The sequence below is a fragment of the Anas platyrhynchos genome, chromosome Z, assembly GCF_047663525.1.
Source record: "Anas platyrhynchos isolate ZD024472 breed Pekin duck chromosome Z, IASCAAS_PekinDuck_T2T, whole genome shotgun sequence".
In the NCBI taxonomy this organism is placed as follows: Eukaryota; Metazoa; Chordata; class Aves; order Anseriformes; family Anatidae; genus Anas; species Anas platyrhynchos.
Window position 1 is genome coordinate 83,745,242 of NC_092621.1, and position 23,424 is coordinate 83,768,665.

At 37.3% G+C, this 23,424-nt stretch overlaps 1 protein-coding gene across 5 annotated transcripts in view; it reads right to left on the reverse strand.

The window, feature by feature from the left end:
• ARB2A (ARB2 cotranscriptional regulator A) overlaps window positions 1–23,424 on the reverse strand; it is a 251,607-nt gene that overhangs the window by 207,423 nt on the left and 20,760 nt on the right. For all 5 annotated transcript variants that reach the window (XM_038170230.2, XM_038170229.2, XM_038170233.2 and 2 more), the window contains 2 exons: window positions 21,230–21,331; window positions 18,442–18,542 (listed from right to left, as the gene is read on the reverse strand). In XM_038170230.2, the coding sequence (XP_038026158.1) occupies window positions 18,442–18,542; window positions 21,230–21,331 (203 nt within the window). The remainder of the gene's footprint in view (window positions 1–18,441; window positions 18,543–21,229; window positions 21,332–23,424) is intronic.

Here is a 23,424-nt window from a genome sequence, read left to right on the forward strand (position 1 = left end):
AGGACAAAAAGAGAAAATGAGCAAGAGAAGGAAACAATCCTTATAACATACAGTACTCAACCTACAACTTTTTTCCTTTTTGCAGGGTAACAGTGGCAATGCTCAGTGAAAAAATGCAAAATGAATTCCAACTGACTGCCCTGCAGCAAATCTCAAGTGGTGGGACTGACCCGAGGCTTGCTACTGTGGCTGCCATTGCCTTGGTTGAATGAGCTTTATTTTGACCCTGGAGTGACAAACCTGCCAATAAGTAACAATGAGAGATGCAAAGGAACTTTTTGACATACTGTTCTTGGATACAGACTTACCTAAGAACTAGGACAAACAAAACAAACAAACAAACAAACACAACACCCAAACATCACTATGCCAGAACAAAAAATCCTAAAAGCTGAATGAACTTTCTACCGGCTCTGCTCACTGCAAGCTAAAAAATAAATAAGTAAAAATCAATGGCATTTTACAAATCCACAAAAGAGCTCACTTGGATTATAGTGTGGGAGAACAATTCATTAAGATGGAATTGACATTACGTCTAAGGGATTTCTTATGTTTTCTGCTGAAAGCAATTCAATCTCAGTACATGGGTGTGATATTCTAGATTTTAAGTTGACTGATCACAAATAAGATCTCAAGATCTTTTGAGAGAATTAAATGAAAAACAACAGGGATTTGTCATGAATGCAGCATATACTGTTGATGTGATTTGACCTAACGTTTTGTTACATGGTCTTTGCTGACACCTGTTGGTTTATTTTTTGTTTGTTTTTTTTTCTTTACCTTTTCTTAAAAAAAAAAAAAGAAAGAAAAGAAAACCAACTCTAGTTTCAGCATTCACTTAAAAATTATTTGGCTTCATAAACTGCCTGATTAAATAGCCCATCTTATGAAAATTCTGATTTTTTTTCAATATACATATATATTCATCTATATGTGTCAGTATAAAGCAGAGGCTTCATTCAAGCACCTTGCACTAGAAGCAGTTAAACATCAGCAGAAAGCATCGCATCTATACACAAACTGAGGTAAAACACAAAGGGATGAAAAGGTTGCAAAACGAAGAAGGAAACTAAACAAACACATAAGTAATAGTAGAACTAATGCAAAGGAGGCTTATAAACACATTTTAATATTCCAATTCAAGAACTAAAGTTTTGGATTATTACGTCTAATTTTCACAGTAGAGATGAGTTATGACAAGGGAACAGGAAGAGAGCAGTAGTAGTTTTGATTATTCCAACTACTAATGAAACAAAAATGTAAATTAGGTGAAGAGGTGGTTCTATGGAGTTTTGAAATGTTAAAAATCCATGCCAAACCCAACTGATGTATCAGATTAACATAGTTAAAGCATACCAGCTTTTGTAGTCACAGACAAAAAAGTCAGTGATGTGTCAAGCATCTCATTTCACCACTTTTGATTCCTCAGCAGAAATGACCAGATAAATATTCACAGATGGACTGAAGGCTTAATTTTATGTAAATCCAGAGCAGAGCTCAAATTAACACCTTCTTTCCATAGCAAGATGTCTTAACCATTTTGCCACTGTGCTCCAGAACAGTAGTGGGTCAAAATAAATTGGATTTACATAAATTTGGGTGAAAAGGGACATGGATCTGACCGTTAGCAGCATGTCTGTTTTTCTTTTCTTAGAACAAATTGTGGTTGATACCCTTAGGAACATAAACAACAAAAATGTTTATAGTTTCACTATTAAATACTTGCACCTCTTTTTACTAGGTCAAGTAAACCAAATAGATTGCAAAGGGGTCATTAACTCATTGCATTCTCATGAATGGAACCCGTAATTCTCACTTGCTTTGAGTAACTGACAAAAGCCAGTATCTAACTTCTAAGAGAAATGGCTATCTTTCTTTCTGCATTTCTAGGATACGGTTAGGATACCTAGTACTCTGAAAGAAACTTCCCCTTAAGGAGATAAAAACCTGCCCTGAAGGCACTGTCTCTTCTGGGATATCAAGCTGAAGGTTAAGAAAACACCTTGGACATTGATGAACCTTTTTCTATTCTTTTTCCTCACTACTCCTCAAGAAAAGGTTTTCGTTTTCAATTCCATATGATTGAGCCTGTCTAACCTAGTCTTGTGTTCTGCTGGCAGGGAAACTCAAAGAGGGAGGAAACTACAAAACACTCCAGGTACTGCAAGTGCCAGCAGAACTTTCAACCAAGATATAAGGAAGATTGCTTCATATGTGACAAGTAAAAACCTTGTGCTTTCACTCTTATATAAAAAAAGGAAACCATTTAATGTTATAATTAAATAAATTATCACTCAAGATGTCTCTATTAAATCAAACTTGGAGAGGATAATTTAAGTGCTTTTTCTACTTTATTTTTAAAACAATCCTATAAAGATGCAATATTGTTGATAAAGAAGGTTTGTAAAACAAACTTCATAGCCCACACTACTATTTATTATAGCACGAAGTATTGAGGATATTGGCAACTGCTCGTATTAACCTTGGTGATGTCCAAAAAGCAGAGTAGATCCTTTCTCCCTGTTGAATTATGACTGAAGAACTCATGTAGTCAGTCATGCAGAATGCCCATTTTCAGTCCATTTTCAAAGACAGCACATCAGTATACTACTTCTCATTAAACTACACGGGCACAAATACTGGGTCAAGAGGAAAAACAGCTAATATTGGAGCTCTGTACAGCCCACTTTATTTTAATGTATTTTACCTGCTTTAATGAATTATACTTCATTTGGGAAAAAAATCATATATTTCTCAGTCCAACGACCAAAAGACAGTCAAATTACACATAAAAGTGTACGGAATAGAAGAGTTACATTGGAAGTGACCTTCAAAGACCATCAAGTCCAACTGCCTAAACACTTCAGGGCTAAGTGAATGTTAAAGCACATTACTGAGGGTACTGTCCACATTCCTCTTGAACACTGACAAGCACGGGGCACCAACCACCTCACTAGGAAGCCTATTCCAGTGTTTGTCCACCCTCATGGTAAAGAAATGTTTCGGTAAAGAAAAGTTTCCTGATGTCCAGCCTGAGCCTCCCCTGGTGCCATTCCCATGCGTCCTGCCATTGGTTACAAGGGACCAGCACCTCCTTCTGCACACTCCCCTCCTCTGGGAGGGGGAGAGCAATTTTGCGATCATGATCAGCCCACATTCATACTGGTGTTTGTCAGCTTCTCAGTAAAAGCTTGCGAGATGAGATCTTTAGCTCTTTTGGAGGGGAGGGATGCAGGAAAGAACACACACATGCTTGAGCAGGTAAGCGGTTCATCCCAATAATATTCAATTCAACAGCTGAGTTACAAACTTCATACAATCACAGAATGGCTCAGGTTGGAAGGGACCTTAAACGTCATCCAGACCTCCGATCATCTTTGTGACCCTCCTCTGGATCCATTCTAACAGCCCCACATGCATCTTATGCTGGGTGCCCCAGACCTGGAGGCAGCACTCCACGTGAGGCCTTACAAGGGCAGAGCAGAGGGGAACAATCATCTCCCTCAATATGCTGGCCACTAAACTGATCAGGTAGGAAGCTGAGGTGTTATAGCTAACAATGGGTAGCCCAACACCACCAGGTTGCTTTCACTCCCCCTCCTCAAAATGACAGGGGAAGAAAATATGAAAAAAAATGCCCATGGTTTGAGAACAGGACAGGGAGATTGCTCACCAACGACCACCACAGACAAAACTGACTCAGCGTAAGGGAGTCTAACAGGACAAGAAGATTGATAGGAGATTTAGATTCAATATAATATAGGGATATATGTTATGTATAGGGAGATATAGATTAGATATAAGGAAAATAGTCTTTACTGTGATGGTGATGGGGCACAGAAACAGGATGCCCAGAGAAGCTGTAGATGCCCCATCCTCCTCCAGGCCACATCCACCTGCTCCACCGGGGGCTCCTCCACCCATGGGGGGGCTGCAGCGTGGAGATCTGCTCCATGTGGGACCCATGGGCTGCAGGGGGACAGCCTGCTCCACCAGGGGCCTCTCCCTGCACAGCCCGCAGGGGAACTGCTGCTGCCTGCCTGCAGCACCTCCTGCCCTCCTGCTGCACTCACCTGGGGGCTGCAGGGCTGCTTCTTGCTCGGTTCTCGCCCTTCTCTCCCAGCTGCTGTAGCACAGGAGAATTTATTTTCCCTTAACTCTGCTCTCCCAGAGCCCAACCAGTGTCACTCACGCTTTAGGGAGCAGCAGGTCCCTTTTGGAGCTGCTGGAGCTGGCTCCGCTCTGCCATGGGGCAGCTGCTGGGCTCTGCTCACAGAGGCCACCCCTGCAGCACCTCTGCTACCATAACCTCATCACATATACCTAGTACAGAAGCAAAGACAATTCCTATTGAATGATGACACCAGAAATATTGTATGAAAAGCAAATTTCCCCTAACATCCACTTTTTGTATTTTTTTGTAGTATTACATAAAAATAAGTAGACATTTTTTTTACATAGACACAAAGAAAATGGGCACCATTTACAGTAAACAGCATGTTTGTGTTTACTTTCTTATACCAGAGTCACCAGCCCGAACAGTTCTGTGTTCAATGAAAGGGTATTAGAAAATAAACATGTGAAAGTTTCTTTAAGCTTATTGTATATGAGATAGAGTGAGCACAAGCAAAAGTCAAGAGTGTGAAATGAAAAGGTGAGAGGGAAGGAAGCTTAGGATTCAGACAGATTTTTGCCTAAAAGTAACTTATTTAATGGCAAGTGAATTTGGTACAATTATCTCTATCTTGAGAACAGAGCAGAGAATCTGCACTGACAATGTACTCCACCAAATACGAAAACATATTAATTACTTTATACAACTCGAAGACCTGTGATCACACACTGTCTGAGCATCTTCATCGCCACTGCCACTGCCAGTCAGTAACCTCGACAAACACCATCTTTCTGTCCCCAGGAAAAAAATGGACAGGCAGAGTGACGATGGGTGCTCCCGCTGTTCTGCTCGTGGCCTAATCCAGACAGAGGATGCATGAGCAGCTCACCAGCACGCAGCCTGTGCTTAGTGGTGGAGACCAGCAAGCCACTGCAGGGTCTGGCAGGAAGCAAGGTGACAAGTCACTGCACTTGTACAGGTCACTGCACTGCCATCTGCAACTTGCTTATAATCTTGTGCTCCACACTTTTCTGCCCCTCTCTTCTCCAAACTAGAAGAGTAAGTTGTAAGCCTGGGACTATCATTTTGCCAGTGACCCGAGTCTGGTTGAGCTCCTGGGCACTACCCACTATATAAACCAAAGCCAATCCTACTCCACTTGCGATGCAAGCCTGGAAGTTGCTCTTGCAGTGTGCAGCTGTACTCAGGGGGATCGGAGCCTGCAGAGGGCAAACAGCTACTGCAGAGGCAGTGGCAGCTGCAGCAGCAGTACACGAGCAGCAGCAGCAAGGCACCCACAGACAACAACCTACAGCTTACCATGAGAATCCCATTTTTGTCCCCTAACTGATGGCAGAGACCAAGCCTTTTTTTGGATTAATGAAATGGAAGCTTTGTTGTTGTTCCTTTTTTTTTTTTTTTTTTTTTTTTAATAGCAAAATGCTTCCACTGATACTGGAAACAATTAGTGCTGCTCCTTTTGATAGTCAGCCAAATGCTGTGTTTTTGGCCAGGCTGATGGGAAATGAATATTGTGGCTTCTCCTCCTATTTGTGATGTTGGCTGATGTGCCTTATTTTGCCAACACAAAATTCCTAAAATTATGAGTTGTAATGAAGGATAAAGAATGCATGCATTCCTGATTGTGAGAAATCTGCCCCAGATTTCATTAGTACAATATTAGTTAGAACCCATTCTGTTACTGGATATAGCGTGTTCAAAAAATTCTTCATGAAAAGATACTAAAAATGTGCATCAACCTTCACTTCCCACTTGCACTCACCTTATAATTTACCTCATTTCTGTTCACATTACTTGTATTATCTCTGGGGTTACAGGCTATTTGTACGTCAAAAATTAATAGTAGGTCATTTAATACTGCAGCAAAGTGAATTCTGATTTCTGATCTATTTGACAATATCCTTGGTTTCTGGTAAAAAAGGATACAAGCAATTCACCAAAGATCTTATCTTTCTAAACGACAGTAGAAGATTAGATATTTTTAAATTTTTGGATAGACCTGGAACTGAGAACAATTTTTTGTTACAGAGTGATCAACAAACATCACCTTTCAGATTTACCTTGGAATTATCCAATCATACCATATCTATATAAAGAAAAACTTGTTCCAGAAGGAAATATGAATCATGTATTTTATTACTTTCCAGTTTTAGCTTACTGATGTAGAACTGATCAAACCCGTGAGTCCTTACACTTGCAACTCAATACCTTGATCATTTCCACAAGCCAATTTCAATGCATTTGCTCTGAAACTGATTTAAATTTTATCTACATAAACCCACAAAAATTTGGAAATATTTTTTGAATATTAGGCATCACCATGAATTATGTTGACATCAGCAAGAACTTACTAGACTTCTCACTCCATCATCAATCCTTACATGGTGCCTCGCAGCTTCCAATGGTCTCTGACATTCCAAGAATAATTAAGTACGAAGAGGCTTTTATCCTGAAACAGGATAAACTAGAGCTCTGCTCCTGGCTGAGCTATGGGTACAACCTCATGCTACCAAACAAGCTGTTTTCTTTGCTATTAGAATCCTAACATCAGCGCTTGACAGAACCACAGTGTCTATAATGGCAACCGCCTTTTTTTCCTTTGAGTTATGTCATATTCTGATGGTGACAGTCTGACATGCACTACCCTTACTGAACAACATGTTCAACAGTTGTGTTTTGTGGTGCTCCTTTCAAAGTTGCCATTGGTTTTGACATTGCACTCAACAAAATCTCAGTGAATCATTACATCTGACTGCCTTACAAAATATGGACATGAGCACATTTTCTCCCTTCAAGTCTGCTTCACAGCTGTGTAAGCCTAGCAGTTTTTCTCACACCTTACAGAAGCAAACTTCATCCTTCCACAGAATCCCAGAGTGGCTGAGGCTAGCAGGGCCCTCTAGAGGTCTTCTGGTCCAATGTTCCCCCAGTCAAGCAGGGCCACCTTCAGCTAGATACCCAGGCACATATCCAGGAGGCTTCTGAAGATCTCCAAGAAGACTCCACCACCTCTCTGGGAAGCCTGTGCCAGTGTCCATCACCCGCCCAGCACAGAAGCGCTACCTGGTATTCAGGGAGGAACCTCCTGTGTTTCAGTCTGCGCCCACTGCCCCGTGTCCTGTTGCACTGAAAAGAGCGTGACTTCACCTTCTTTGTATCCTCCCTTCAGGTATTTATAGATATTGATGGAATTCTCCCAGGCTTTCACGTCTCTAAGGCTGAACCGTTCCAGTTTGCAGCTTTCCATCAGGGAACTCCACCACCAGAATATGTAGAGGTTAGGGTTTTCCTGATTAAAATCAGTCTGCATTTTTTTTTTTCTAATTGATCGACCTGAATTAAGTTTCAAATTACTCTCGTTTAGTCCTGGGGAGCTGACCACGGGTGGAACCAAAACTATTCTGTCATTCTAAGACAACGACCAGTACCCAGCAGTACATTTTCCCGAAGTATCAGCACCACCTTCACAACTGAATGGTCTCCCCACAAGTTAGAGACGCTGAGCTCTCTGTTTGCTGGTGTAATTCCTTTTGGAATATTATCTGTAAGGATGTAAACTACTGGTTTTCAGAAGAAAAAAAAAAAAAAAAAAAAGACATAAAAGTCTTAAAACTAATTGTCCTCAATTCTAAAATGCATAATTTTTATCTGACTGGAGACACAGCACACCTCTGCTCCGAAGACGAACCTAGAAGGTTTCCTCATCTTTAAGAAATCTCTCTGTTAAGACTCATAAAGGAGTTACCAGTAAAAAGACATTGTCCCGCTTCATATTAACGGGTTAAATCACAAGGTAAATTCTTGCGGGCTTTTGCCCCCAAGGATATCTGGAATGGAAACATGGAAAAGGACTCCTGTGTTCTGTTATGTTGTTGCCACTTCCTTAAATTATATTCTGACCATACACTTCCTACGAATGCTTTGATGGCTGTTGCTTTCACAGGAGTATCGGCCTATGTATACGCACATACACATGTATATGGTAGGTACAGACATTAAAGGAGTTCAGAGTGCATCTCTCAAGCATTGGGTATGAGGGGTATACTGTTTTCCAGTGAAGTTTGACTCCTGTGAAAACCATGCCTTTCAGGAAAAACAAAAACAAATGCCTCCCTCTGTGACTCCATGAAAGATCTATGAAGTTTTAAGCTGAAAAAACAAACAAACAAACAAAAAAAAAAACCCTAAAACATCCCAACACAAAAAATTTGTGCAGCGATCAGCATTCTGTCCTGACATCTTTGACACTTCATTCTGCTTCCACAAAAACAATTCCTGTCCTAGCATTTCATCATTTCTATTTATGCTGACAGCTATTTTAGCACTATTCCCCACCTCCATTGCTGCCTTCACTTTCATATACATTTTTAACTAGCACACAGTACAACATTTGTTTTAAAACTTGGAGTTATAAACCTCCCTCACTCACCAATAACAGGAATGTTCGCTTAAGAGACTCGATGTGCATTTCCACAATATCAAGTAAGGCAGGAGAAAAAGTTGGTTTGCAGCAAAAAAATGATAAAAAAATTAAAACATTTTTTAGAAAAGTTGGCATGAACTGTAAAAAAAAACAATCTTGATACATTTACCATCACAGAGGAAGCTGAGCAACTACCAAAGCCCTAATAAAAATATCTAGCATTTTTCTATATAAGTATATTAGCAGTATTCCGCAGTAAGAATACTTAGCACTTTCCAAGTACTTTATTTTAAAAATTTCTCAATTACCTGTCCTAATTTTTTTCTTTTGCTTGAACTTTCTTCCTTCATACTATCTTCATGAACTGATTAATTTCCTTCTGTCAGTTATACCATTACCTTCAGATGACACAACCAACTAATATAACACTTCCTTCATGCCTACTGTAATGATGTTGTATGAAAATAAAATTTTTATCCTCTGTTTTTTTTTTTTTAAGTTTGTTTTTAAAAAAAATTTTCCTAATCAACTTCTCAGAATCAAAAGGTACATACTATATCCAAAATGGTGTCTCACAGAACTGCAGTTTACTTTAGACAGCCCCCCTTTCATTGCATTTAATCTTTTCCCCTCTTACTTCAGCACTAAGGTCTGCTGCACCAAAATTCTTACCAGCATGTGATGACACTACATGCCTAAAGAAGGAACACGAAACACGTCTAAAGTTCAGGTTATGTATCTTAACAAAAACACTAACAAATGTATGTTATACATTTAGACTTTTATGAAGGATCTTACATGCATTAAGAATGGGATGGATACATGACAGGCTTTATCTAAAAAAAAAAAAAAAAAACAACCAATCACTCAAAGGCATATATACTGGGAACAGAAGCTGAATTCCTGAATCTAGAAATTTAAAACAATGTGTAAAAATTTATTTCAGAATTTTAACCACCCTGAGTTCTAAACTATTATTCTTTATAAAAAGACTGCTTGTTTTTTACATATTTTCTCCATCCTGTCTTACAGGATGTCAGATCTACAGTGAAAGAATGTATATTTACCAAAATATCTATATAATTTACACTGCTGGAAAGGAGGCAAAAACAAATGCATCTCTCCGCAATTAATTCAATCAATTGAGAAAAGAATATCTTTTTTTCCACTCAAAGATCATTCCTATTTTATTACTAACATAGCACTCCTCCACGAGATCAGGAAAAAGAGGAAGTAAGGAAAAAACATCGTTTAGAAGATGTACTACAAACTGAGCTTCTGTCCAAGTTCAGTAGTAGATCTCTTCCTCCCAATACCTTTTCTCCAGCAGAGAACTGCTACTTCAGTATGCCACAGCAGCGCTTCTAGTTATTGTGCTAAGCTAAACATAGAATGGAAGCATCACATTAAAATACAGAATACAGTCATAGAGTCACCTATGTTGGAAAACACCTCCAAGATCATCAAGTCTAACCATCAAAAATATGGAAGCAAAGGAAATTTAATGCAATAAAATTAAAAAAAAAAAGAAAAAGGAACAAAAGAAATTTCACATACTACATTTATCTGAATAAACTCATCCTGTGTCTGAAAAGACCATGCTCACAACAGAAAAACAAAAGAAAACAAAACAAGAAGCAAACCTCACAATGGGGTTTGTAAGAGGCAAACGGAAGGATCTGGTAAAGTTTAAAAGGTGCAACTCCTCAAAAAGCTCAAGAGGCAAATGTTACCCCTGAATGTAAAAAATATTAACACTATTTGTGTAGGAACATGAAACTTTCTCAAATTGTTTCAGACAGGACTGTGAATGAGTTAAGACATGACTAGATACTAAATCTCTCAAAATCCTAAGTAACCAACCTATTGTACTGATCTTTCCTAATAAGTACAAACTGCATCTAACAGCTTCAGGCACTTTAACTGAATATTTCTGCTGCAGAGATCAACAGAAGATAATAGATACCAAAATTCAGTTGTGATTGAGTTAATGAATTGAGCAGCTGGAGCATCTTAAAGTAATTTTAGGTTGTTTGCATATACAGAAATACAACGCTCTATTGATTTATAATTGAATTTTTTTCCTTTCAAATTATTCCTATTAAGGACTGACACAGCTGATACAGCTTTATTAAAAAATACCACTATTCTGCTGAATTTTAATCAAAATATTGCCAGAAAACTTAAAGATATAGGTCTATTGTTAAAGACAGAGAAAAGTGTTAAATCCTCTCTTGGAGAGGCTGAAAATCCTGTGAAAGAAAACTAACTCTTAGGGAGTTCTTTAACCAATAAACATATTTCAAAAGAGCTTCTTGATGAAGGCAGTAATCTCCATATCTCTGGTTTTCAAGAATCTCCTTGTGAAACAGTATGAAAATACTTTGTCTTTGGTAGAAACTTTTAATACTACTGGTGGAAACCAAGAACTGAACATGCACAAGAATGAATCAACGAATTTCATACAAGTCTACTAGGACCACTGAAACATGCTTTTCTAGTCTCCCCCAAGTTGCCAAAAAATGATTTTTTTCAACATTCCTTTAACAAAAAAAAATAAGCCAGTAGTGCTTTCTTGCTATGAACTCTCTGCTGACTCTGGCATTCACTGCTCTGTTCCTGTTTTGAAGCAGGAATGATTAATGAGACAAATGATAATTCAATTTAATTTTGCTGTGCAATAGATATTTTCAAGAAAACAGAAAGAACAGAATGGATGCATTTAGAAAAAAAAAAGGTGGATTATTTGTATTTTCACTTTTAGCTACAGGAAAATGGTTGGTACAAAAGTTTGTTAAGGACTGGCAGTCTAAACTTTTGCATATAAGACCAGGATGGCAAGAATGGTTCTAATTGAACTAAAGCTGCTGAAGGTTTTATTTTTAAAAAGCTCATGATTAACTCATTGAAACACTCCCCCTACTCCAATTTTTGTCTTCTTTTTAACAATTAGTACCATTCTTTGAATTGCAGCAACTTGCAAGTGCTTTATAAACAACCATCTGCCTTATTGTATCTTCTCTGCTTTTCACTGTTTATCAATTTAAAAATGTAAAACACATTTATCAACACATTTATCAACAATGTAACAAATTCCCATCTGGGTTTATGAGATGCTCATCATTTCTTTCAAGAATCATGCTAACAATAATTATGAAACTATCGCTGAACCTTTCGAGTACTGTCATGTTACTGTGATGAACCAACCTACTGCCAATTGCTGCCTACAAACTAGAAGAGTTCACTGAAGCACATCTGACATAATCATTCCAGTAAAAAGTCTTCACAAACAGCAGATATTGAAAGCAGATTTAGCATATGCAAATGAATATATTGCATGCAACAAAGATTCGAAGATTCATATTTAAATTTAAATTTCCTTAGGTACCATCAAGCAGTCTTCAATGCTTGCTAAACTGTCTGTCCATCTACTTCACTCACCAAAAAGCAATGCTGAAGATAAACAGATTGTAAAAAAATGAAATCTTTCTAAAATTATAAAGATACTACATATAAAAGATTTTTGTGTGTGTGTACTGCCTGTACTAGCATTTTCTTTCTGTTATCAAAGGCACTGGTTTGGAAATGAGTGAGAGGACTGGAACTTTACTGAAATGTATAATTACTTATGGCTTAGGAACTACTGTTAGGGAGAAATTCAATATCCTGTCCCATTTTTAGGTGCTTTTAGCGTTATTCAGTTTGTTTAAATTTTTCTGTATCATGTTCTTGTTTCACACTTGTCTGTCACAAATTTGAAGTTACCAAGGTAGTAATGAAGAAGCCTGAAACCAACAAGGCATGGATTACTAAGGAACTGCATTTATAATTGACCCTGATGTACAAAATGTAAAAGTTGTCATCTAAACTCTTTCTCTACCCGGTTCATTCAAAAGGTATCTATTCTACGTGGATTCCTCCATGCCTACTAAGAAATGAGATGACACTATAACTTACTTTAAAGAATTTGCCCAGTCTCTCTTCTGCTCTGGTATTTTTGCCCGAATTGAACAATTCTAAACATTTTTGTGACATTTACTTTACCGTAAAATTTTGCTAAAGTAAAAACCTTCTGCAATATTCATTAGCAGACAGGACATGGCATGCACAGAAACAACACTGTCAAATTGCTTGCAAAGGAAACCATCCAAAATGTGATTTTACCATTTTCATAAGGTCAGGGAAAAATACTTAATTTCAATTAGATGCTTTCACTCTGCTTTTGAAACAGGATCTGAAGTTAGCTCCTCAGTGAGGGTTTTTCCTTTCCCTGTAAAAGTTTACCCTTACTTGTAATGCATACAACTGAAAAAACTGAGTTCACACACGCTCAACAGACACCTGTTAAGTATTTGGCACCAAATCTTTTTGAACATAGCAACCACTTCAACAACTCTAGTATAGCAAGCACCCTGAGAAAGCAAATGCACATGAAACAGCTTATATATTACATCACTTAATTTATTTTATCCTCTCAGAAAGACAAATTCTTCCTAGCACTGACTAAACTAACAGGAAATACGTAATAGTAAGTTAAAGTACACAAACATACTTTTGCTTAATCCATGGTATGCAGCACATAATATTAAAGTCTCACTAGTCACAGAAAAGCTGGGATGTTTAGTGATAAACTATCTGTGCAAAGAAACTGAAACTAGAGTGTAAGGATTTCTACTAATCATCTGCAAATTTTATTTGGAACTTGATCCTGCAGCCCTTATTCACAAGATCAGACCTATTGAGTTTATTCACATGAGCTTCGGCTGCAAGATTGGACCTTAAGTACTATCAGGTGCACGTGCAGCCTATCATCAGATTTTGGGTTATTCATGTAAGAAGCTACCCTTTCAAATGCAGACTACTTAATGCTTCCTTCTTCATTAACTTACATGTCCTCTTCTGCTGCTCTATGCTTTCATTTGTGCTATGTAAATAGCTTCTTTCTCTCAGTCATCCAAACAAATAATGCTCTTTGCAACCAAGGAGGAAATTAGTAGCAGGTGAAAGCTTGGTTTTTAAATTATGTTGAGACCAAGCTGTTCTTTAACTTAACAGAGATCTGTATTAAAAAAAAGTAATAAATCACGTTTTACTTCTTAGCGATCATAATTATGGGTTGTCATCGTCAAAATTTTACTTATTTTTTCCCCACACAAATATTAACCTTGATGGTTAACCTACTTTATGATTAGCTGGACCTAAAATTATGCACGTACTTTAAAGCAGCCTATCTGGTGGGGCAGCATTTCCCTGACAAACGTAAAATTAACTGTAAGTTATCATACATGACACACACAGGGAATTTCTGACTTAGGTGTTCTATTCTTTTGCTTTCCATACCAGCTGTATGTAAACATAAGGTATTTTCCTGTGCTGCGGTGTGATAAATGTGAAAAAATAACCGCAGTTCATCTGCTATCTGCTTATATGCCTTGGCAGGTCAGGCAGCCAGCAATTATGGCATGTACTAGTCCTTGAATAGGACCACAGCAGAGGCATCAAATCGTGGTCTGTATCATAATCTACATAATTACAAATTCTTTTTGACTTACTGAAAGACATGGGTACAAGCTGTCACTACAGTCAAAACTCTCTTCATTAGTGATGACACTCGCAAAAACATCTGCATATGTTACATAGTCTTTAAGCCACCTCCAAATTACAGTCACCTAGCAGACATACAGACAAATACACAGCCTCTTAGTGCTTGGGATCCTTGCAACTGCAAGGGGAAAGGAGAACGTCCACATAATACTTCTGAAGTGAAATCTCGTTATCAACACAATCTGTATGATTGGCAAAATGCTAGGTGACACCCCAGCAACAGACTTTAGTAGTATTTCTTTTATAATTCCGGCTAATTTTGATGTCATGCTCAAGCAGGGTCTGACAACTGGTGACTTCCGTAGCCCTAATATCAATTTCAAGTACAGTACAAACAATAAACAGATCTAGTTAACATGCGAGGAGTCTTGCTTCATGCAGGTCTAATCTGGAGTCTCATCCAGAATCCAAATCTCCAGGACTGAGCAAATAAAAAAAAATATATATATATATTTCAACCTTGAACTGAAGCAGCATGTCTGAACAACTGAACTGTTGTCACAAAACTGTTCTCAATCCTACTTCAAACTTGCCACATGGATTAATCGGCAGTTAGAAGCAGCTGCAGCACCATGTTCTGTGCACTTCTGTTGCCATTTTAATTTTTAAAAAGCAAATGGAGAGGCCTCTCCACAAAATTCAATGCTGCAACAGCAGTGACTGAACCAGAATCAGAAAATTATGAACAGCTCACTAAATTGTCTTTTAGAAGCACATATCAAGAGGCTGCAGAACAAATTGTGTGCCTGAAATAACAGATCAATGAATGAAGAATAAAGAGACGTAAGAAGTGGAGACGTTGACGAACCATTGTAATTTGTGAAGAATCAATTTCCATACAGCCAGAGTAATGGCAGTACATCACAGATAGTGTATTCATGACTTTTAACAGCAAGAAATCATAGATTACCAAATGGAAATTTATTAATGCTCCAAGAAAGAGAGAATGATGCTGCAACATGAGGCCAGGAACTATATCCACTCCTTAAATGAGTAGAACGCAATAAAAGCAGCCCACAATGTATATGTACAATAAAAAAACTGCCTTGAGCAGAGTACGTAAATCCCCTTAAAAATCAGAAAGCCAGCATACAATGACTGAACTAAGTATAGAAACAGTGGCCACATTGTTTATTAATATGAATAACATGAAAAATAAATATGAAATTTATGCCCAATGAATTTATGAAATATGAGTGTACTTTCAACAAATATGAAAAATGAATATATAAAATGCTTTGTCTGAAGTCTACCTACTTTATCATCTCACTGTATGTTCAGCTACATAAATGTTGAGCCAGAAATACATAAGAGAGAACTCCCAAAGCCAGAGGATGACGTTTCAAAGCAAAACCCTAAGGTCACATTTTGCTATATCACCTTATGAATTATATGAACTGCTGCTTCTTAAGGTACCAGTTTGCTGAACACATCTTGCCTAGACCACAAAACTGCTCATCAGAGGGTAAAATTCTTGTTCAGTACTATTCAACATCTACATACCCACCAATCTGTGGCACAGGAGAAAGTTGTAGCTGTGGGAATGAATGACAGACTGCTGCCCAGCTATGGGTCTTGTCCGTCGGCATGCCGTGTTCTCAGATTAACTGCAGAAACACTCAGTGTGCCAAAAGCAGAAGTGTTTGTACATTTGCAGCTTGTTGGAAGAACTGTGTAGTATCAAGCACACAGCAGAGACAACAGACCAAAATACAGTTGAGTTTTTATTCCCCTAAAACCACAAACCAAACAAACAACTTGGAACAATTCACCCCCTGTCAGAATACTGACCTCAAATCTTTCTTATCTTTTACCCACCAATATAAACATTGTGTATTTTCACAGACCATTCAAACCTGAACACACAGAACAACTGTAACTAATGTAAATGAAAGTGCACGAGACAGATCACAGGTGTATGGCACCCAGTCTGTGAATGTACCCCACCTCCTGGCTGACCAAAAATCACTAAAAGCCATTTATGTTATCATGGGTTGAAACTGTGGCACTCACTATTCAGAAACAGCAATCTGATGATGTTTCCAAATGCCTAAGAAAAGGTGTGGCAGCACATTAGACCACATTAATTAGACCACATTAATATACGTTTATAGATGCATCTTGTTTGATTCATTTATTTGCAAAATAGCAGTACTTGAACAATACAGGCACACACACAAATGTCTATATGTGGAATAGAAGCCAATCTGTCTCCTGTTGGAAGAAGTGTACATCAAGTAACTCAGACAATACAACAGAGTCAGCAGTAGCACATTCCCTAGTTTAGGAAACCATAAAAGTTGAGGTGAAAGGTGGTGAGAAGCCACAGACGTAGCCCTCATCATCTCCTCCCATGTCACAGGCCTCCAAGGAACAAGGCAGAGGAGAAGAAAGTAAAAAGCAAGGTTCTTCTACACACATAAATAAAGCTCTGTCAGGACATAGCAATGATCAACAGCTGGACAGCTCCAGCATATGCAGCACAGACTCCAGGAAACGGAGGGGCTGCGTCAGAGAGCACCAGATCACCGCTTGGAAGAGGCCTGGCAGGGTCAGCAATGGCTTTTCAACCCAAACAGAAAGGCTACCTCCATCACGGGAGCCGCAGCAAGCAAGTGGGAGACAGACACTAATCCAAATTACCGATCTGTTCACAGACACAGCAGTCTGGACTGTAGTAGCTTTTCACACTACCTGAACAAAAAAAATAAAGTCTGCACCACCGAAAACTCATTATGATTTACCTAAGAATGTGGCTTATTTGAAAATGTATTCTCAAAGGAAATAAATCCTTTGTAACAGAACAGAGAAGAGTACGTGCAATTAAATGGGGGTTTATATGTGTAAAAACAGGCACTTCAAAGCTTTGTGGCATTACCCTGTACACACTCAAATCACCCATCTTTCCTTCCTCTTCGGATGTACCCCTCTCCACTTAACTTACTTCCACTTTACTCAGCCTTGGCTGTGTCCACAATGACACTGATAGGAATTTTTGGACCATACTTCACCCCGCTACAACGGTTAAGGAGAGAATGGCATGCTATTTATTCATTTTACTTAATCAGAGACTTCTGTCATACACTACTTTTTTCAGCCAGCATGCTCAGTGCCTCCATTAAGTTCTGGGAGACTGTCCTGGTACAACTAGAAGAGGCCATTAATTATTTCTTCAGTTTTAATGCATATTCTCTTGGCAGCATGAGAAACTACATAAATTTAAGTAGATCCTTACTCATCCATCCAGGAAACTTAATTAAGGTGTATTATACTATTTACTTTGCAACAGTGCAGAATTGGCTGCCATTTCAGATATTTACTTTTTTTTTTTTTTTACTCCTTAGTATACAAGGAAGTTTAAAAGACAAAACATCTAATACATGTCCAAATGTAACAGAGAGTAAACAGGGAATAAATGAGTTTAATCCTTACTAAAATAATAACACTGATGAAAGCAGACAAGCCATGAGGCAAAGGCAGTTCTTGAATGACAAGCCATAATGTTTTGAAACAGAAACCACAGGGCAACATTATCTATTTTTTTCAGAAAAAGACCCTATTTTGTGCACAAAACTGTGGATCCCCTTTCATGGGCCTCCAAAAGCCACAGTGATGTGAGCAGCATTGCCTCCTTAACAGGTCAGCATGCTGAGACTGTTTTTCCTCTTGGGCATAGAGGTTATGACACTGCAATGAAGTCCTAAGAACACTATTTTGCATTGACTGAGATCAGCTGCCTTCAATCTCAAATCAGTGCTCCAACTCCTAAAATATTACAAAAAGAATGGCAATGAAATTACAGTCATTTTCAGACAGAAAAGGAACTGTACATACATACTTGGTCGCTTCTGCACCTACTACACCCACAGCACCTCTACAGAAAGCCCAGTAAAATACCAGTAGCATTTAGTTAATCACCAAATATCCAGTTAATTAATCAAGCTTGATATCTCTTCTTAATAGAGGGGCTTCTATCTCCTAGAAATGTGAGATGACCAGCCAACACACTCATCTTTAGCTAGAAAGTAAAATGCCCCTGCTTTGCTCCCATTTCTTTGAGGGTGAGATTCCTCACCTCCATGAGAAGAAAGTTAAAGAAATAACTGCACTATATAATGATTTCTGTTTTGATTAATCACATTTATGTTCTATTTTAAACTGCAGCCTAAATATTTATTAAAATAATTATAATTAAATATATCATTCTATACAGAAATATAATTTAAAAAATAGCACAACAATACAAATATGCATGCATGCATCCACACAATTTACATACCTCTCCAAGAGCCTCATAGCGCTTTTGGTTCCATCTATGCAAATCTTCACGGTAATTAAAAACAAATGGTTCCCCAGTTTTTGCATGTCTTAATTGTCCTTCTGCAAAGGAAACAAAATCACTACATTTTAGAGTATTTCCTCATTAGAAATAAGGTACACTGCGTTGCTGAAAACTGTGAAAGAAGTCTGACATCTAAAAAATTGGGATATTATGAATTCCCTCTCCTTTTTCGGTTACAATACTTTTGAATGAGAATAATTGTAGCATAATAACAAAATGCAATCTCCTCGAATGGTATGTACTGCTAGATAGAGCTAACAACAAGTGATGACAGTAAAATTACGCGCGGGTATCAAACACCAAACTGCTTTGCAAGAAACATTTGTCTCAACTGCTATGGATTAACGGTGAAATGTAAACATTTACAGATCAAATACTTCTCTGCTATGTCAATGAGGTGATCAGATTGTACCTACAAATCCCCTACTTCAAAACCAACTGCGTTTCCAAAGAAATCTGAGTACAAATTGGAATGGGGGCTGGAAGGAAAGGAAACGTTTATTTTCAAGATTAGCATATTATGTAAAACATTCCTGGGTAATTTTAAAAAACAATACAAAACAAAAAAACATAACCACCAAACACGTCTATGTTTCAGGTAAATATCTCAACTCCGAACATCCTAACGCAGTGCAATCAAGTAAGAGCTATTAGTCTGGAAAACACCGAGATTATAAGAGCAGAATAAAGCAAAATGCATAATCAGAGCAAAACCACTACCGACTCTGAGGTTCCCGTGTAACTTTCCTTGTTTATAGCAAAAGGTTAGTAGCAAATCCAACCACAGATGAAGACTAGGATGGGTTAAAATATCAAGAAAAAATGGCAACTAAACAGGAAGCAAACTGCAGGGAAAAAAAAGTTATCTGACCAGTAATATTTCAGTTTATTATTAAAAACACAAGTTATCTCAGAGAATCATAAAACTGCAGTAAATCAGACAAATCATTTTCAGCTAGAAAGCTGAAAGGCCTTCATGATGGAAGTACGATTTATAAACAAAATATTTCCTTCTGAAATGCAAAAAATTGCTAAATCAGTTCATACTTTTTCAGAACCCCTAAATTTTGATTCTTGATATTTTAAAGGAGACATTTAACAGCTGATATCTCTACTGTTTCTGCATATAAATCCGCTTGTTTTTGTTTTTTTTTTTTTTCCAGACCAATCCTACCTGATGTCAAGTGCATTTTCCATGCTCCCTGACACTCTTTTCTCAGGCACAAATATCTTTTTTATATTTTCATTAATTCTTTGCTCAGCTGCTCATTTTCAGCTGTTTGCTTTTCAAGTATACTTTTCAGCGTACATTAAGATCATTAAGTTGTAGTCTCCTTAATAAGCTGGAGCAAATACCTGTGGGTTTTTTTTTGTTTGTTTTCTTTCTGGTGCTCTTATATCTTCTCGTAATTCTTTAAATCTTTGAACTTCATAAAAATTCTCCTTATTTTTCCACCATAAAAAGAAGTGCGATTATGACTTAAGAATATAGGAGCAAAAATGTGAAGTAAATATACAAAGCAAAATAAAGACCTCTGGCAGCATACTGACCAGCGATGTATGTAATAGGTTTGCTACGTTCTCTGGAAATCACTCAGCCTGTGAAGTTAGTGATGGAATATTCAGTAACATCATTCTAAAACATCATTCCCCAAAATTTCAGCTCTTTTTACCAACCACATATGAACCATTAACTCTGAAGTCAGTAAGGAAGACAGTAGACACTGTGCAGATCTAAAAATAAGGAGCTGAAAAGTGACAGAGCTGAACCCCTCCCATCAAAGAAAGAGCATCACTTTCATGACACTTTTAGTCTCTAAGTACCTTCCTGTGAAAGCCATCAGGGTATTAAAAAGCTAAGTGTTGCATAAATGACTATCATTTAAAGGAAAGCTCTTTTTTTTTTTTCTTTAAAAGTGGAAGATGTAAGAAAGGCAGATTTAGAAACTAAAGTTCCTCTGTTCACAGAACAGGCACTGCAAAGAAGTAGAATTGTAAACGTCCCCATTTGTCCTACAGGTTTCAAACAATCTTGAAAGAGCCCTTTCCTGGAGTCTGGTATTACTTTAGCTCAGAGGCTTATTTCTCAGCTGGATTTTTGAATGTATGCACTGGAAATTATAAATACTGCTATTCATTAAACATACAGATTCAGCTAGCTGGCCTGACTTGTAGTCATTACACATTTAGCTGTAATGCAGAGCCTTGACCTACACCTGAAGAGCCAGCCTATCACACTGCTCATCCTTTCATCAATATAAATACTACAGAGGTGTTTTCCAACTGGTATTAATGAAAGAGCTGGTAAAAATTATCTAAATAAATTACTATGCCTTTTGTATCAATAAAAATCCATCAGTAAATAAAATGTTTTTTGAATGAGTGACCACACTTTAATTTTACTTTTTAATGCCAATGCTCCAGAAATTACTTTCAGAATTTTTCTATCGGAACTTCCACAACAGAAAACTGGAAGCCATGAAATGCACACAGTACAATCCCAAACCTACAGTGTTGTATTAAACGAGGGATTTTTTTGACAGTTTTATGAAATCAAAAAATTATTACTTAGCTAGATTTACAAAGCTGTTACAGTAAGGCTTAAATATTTATTCTTAAAAGAAAAGTATGAAATTCTAATAGGGATTTAGAAGGTATAATTAAACTTCTGATAACCCTTCAACATAGTTCTATGTATATCATTTACAAAGCATACACAACTTACTTTCATTAAATATGTACTCAAATCCTTCCAGAGTATCAGGAAATTCAAGTGGTGGCTCATCTTTTTTCATCAGTTCATCCAAGTCTATTCTAGACAATAAATCTAAAAAGAGAAAAAAAATTACATAATGCATGCTATGTCTTTTTTATTTTGCCATAATCACTGACAAAATGTGTTTGTTCAGATTTTTAGATCTTAAAGGCAGAAGGACAACCTACATAATACTAAACATAGGACTTCATTACTGGAAATCTTGCTCTAGATTCAATAGCTGTGCCTTATCTTCAGCATATTTATTTATTTGCCTATTTATCTCTAATGTTGATCAAAAACTGGCCAGAAACAGACACTGTCAAAGACATAGTGATTTGTTTCAATGATTCATTACCACTAATGTTAGAAATTTGTCTCTGGTTTCTAGCACACATCATGTTTTTAACATGAATTTATCTAGCTTCAATATCAAGTCATTGATACATTCTTGTTTGCCTGCCTGAGGAGCTCATATTATCAAATGCATGTTGTCTCACAGCCATTTACCAGCTGTGATCATAACACTCCTTAACCCTCCCTTTGATGCCCAAACAGACTGAGCTATCTGAACTCCACCACTGCATCTTAACCACCAGTTTTTAATAATTCTCAAGGCAGAGAAAACTACTATCCATTTCATAGCAAGCCATAATATGCACATACTTTTCAGACTGTTTTCTACGACGGAGTATCTTGGTACAGCCTGTATTCATTAATGAAAGCACAGTAAAAGAAATAAGTGCAGCCTGCATATTTCAATCCTAAATTTAAGGAATTACATTTAACCAGAGGCAAGCATATAGGTTACTTACTTCTAATTACTAAACAATTACTCAATACAAAAATATCATCTCTCTTCTCATTGCTCATCACCCACACAACCTAATGCTATCCTTTTAACATACTTGCTGGTTATCAAAATATGATGATTAACAACATCTCACAAGATGATTGAGCAGGGCATCACTCACAGATGAATTTAAAGACCACACAAATACTCAGTTTAGAAGTTCTACATTGACATTGTACTATTGTTTTATAAATAAGGTGTAATTTCAAATCAAGTATTACCAATGAAATCCCTTAAGTCCATTAGTTTATTATCTTTATCATCCAAATTTATATCTCAAAGGAAATGCAACAGTTTTTTTTTTTCTTTTTTTACACTTGCTTAGTTTGACATTAACTACACTTTCATCCTTTAATTATTTAAAATAATTATTTAAATAGGCTTTGTATCATCAGTGGACTTGATGATCCTTGTGGGTCCCTTCCAGCTCAGGATATTCTATGATTTTTTGATTAGTCTTGTGGACAAAGACAATGTTATCTAAGCTTTATATTACTACATTTATCCTCTGAAATGTCTACAGTGTTTAAATGTACTGAAAATCAGCTTCAACATTCTTGGATTACAAAATAACAAACAGGCAACTGTCTTCAGGTGATCTGCCTGTGTCTATCTCCAGCTTATGTTTTCCTAAGTGACATCAGGCAGTCTTGTACAGACATTGAAACTCCATCTCTCTCCAACTGATGTTGTGGTACCTGAGCACCTCTCTGATTATCAAAGTAGCTATTTGACAACTGGATGTCGACTAGAAGATTTCTAAATTTGGTTCTTTTGACCATAGCTCTCTTTTTCATCAAATCTGCTTAATAATCCATGACAAGCTATATACATAAACAAATCATGCTTGGTCTTGTGTATTGTCCTTTGAAAATTATGGGCAAGTTGCTTTGGTTCTCAACCAAATAACAGAATGACAGAGAAGAAAATAATTTTGTCAAAGAAGTTTTTGGCAGAAGGACACAAAAAGTATGCCATTTCTCACTCTGTATTTTCATAATATAAAGGTAGTAAAAACGGTCGTTAACACTTTGTATCTCCTCAGTGAAGAGACTGCCATCACAACTCCTCTAGAATTTAATTGCACCAAAATTTTCATGTCTTCTAACTGTGACCTATGTGGAAATGTGTTTACACAGAAGTGTCAGTTACTATATAATAACAATACCCATCTCGTGAGTAGCAAGGGCAGTACTATATGGAGTACATGAAGCTTTATCTTCAGAATTTAAAGAGTCTCGTGATTTATATCTTCAATCAGAGTCACTCTGTAAGACTGCAATCAGCCCGTGCTCCAACCACCTCACCAGCC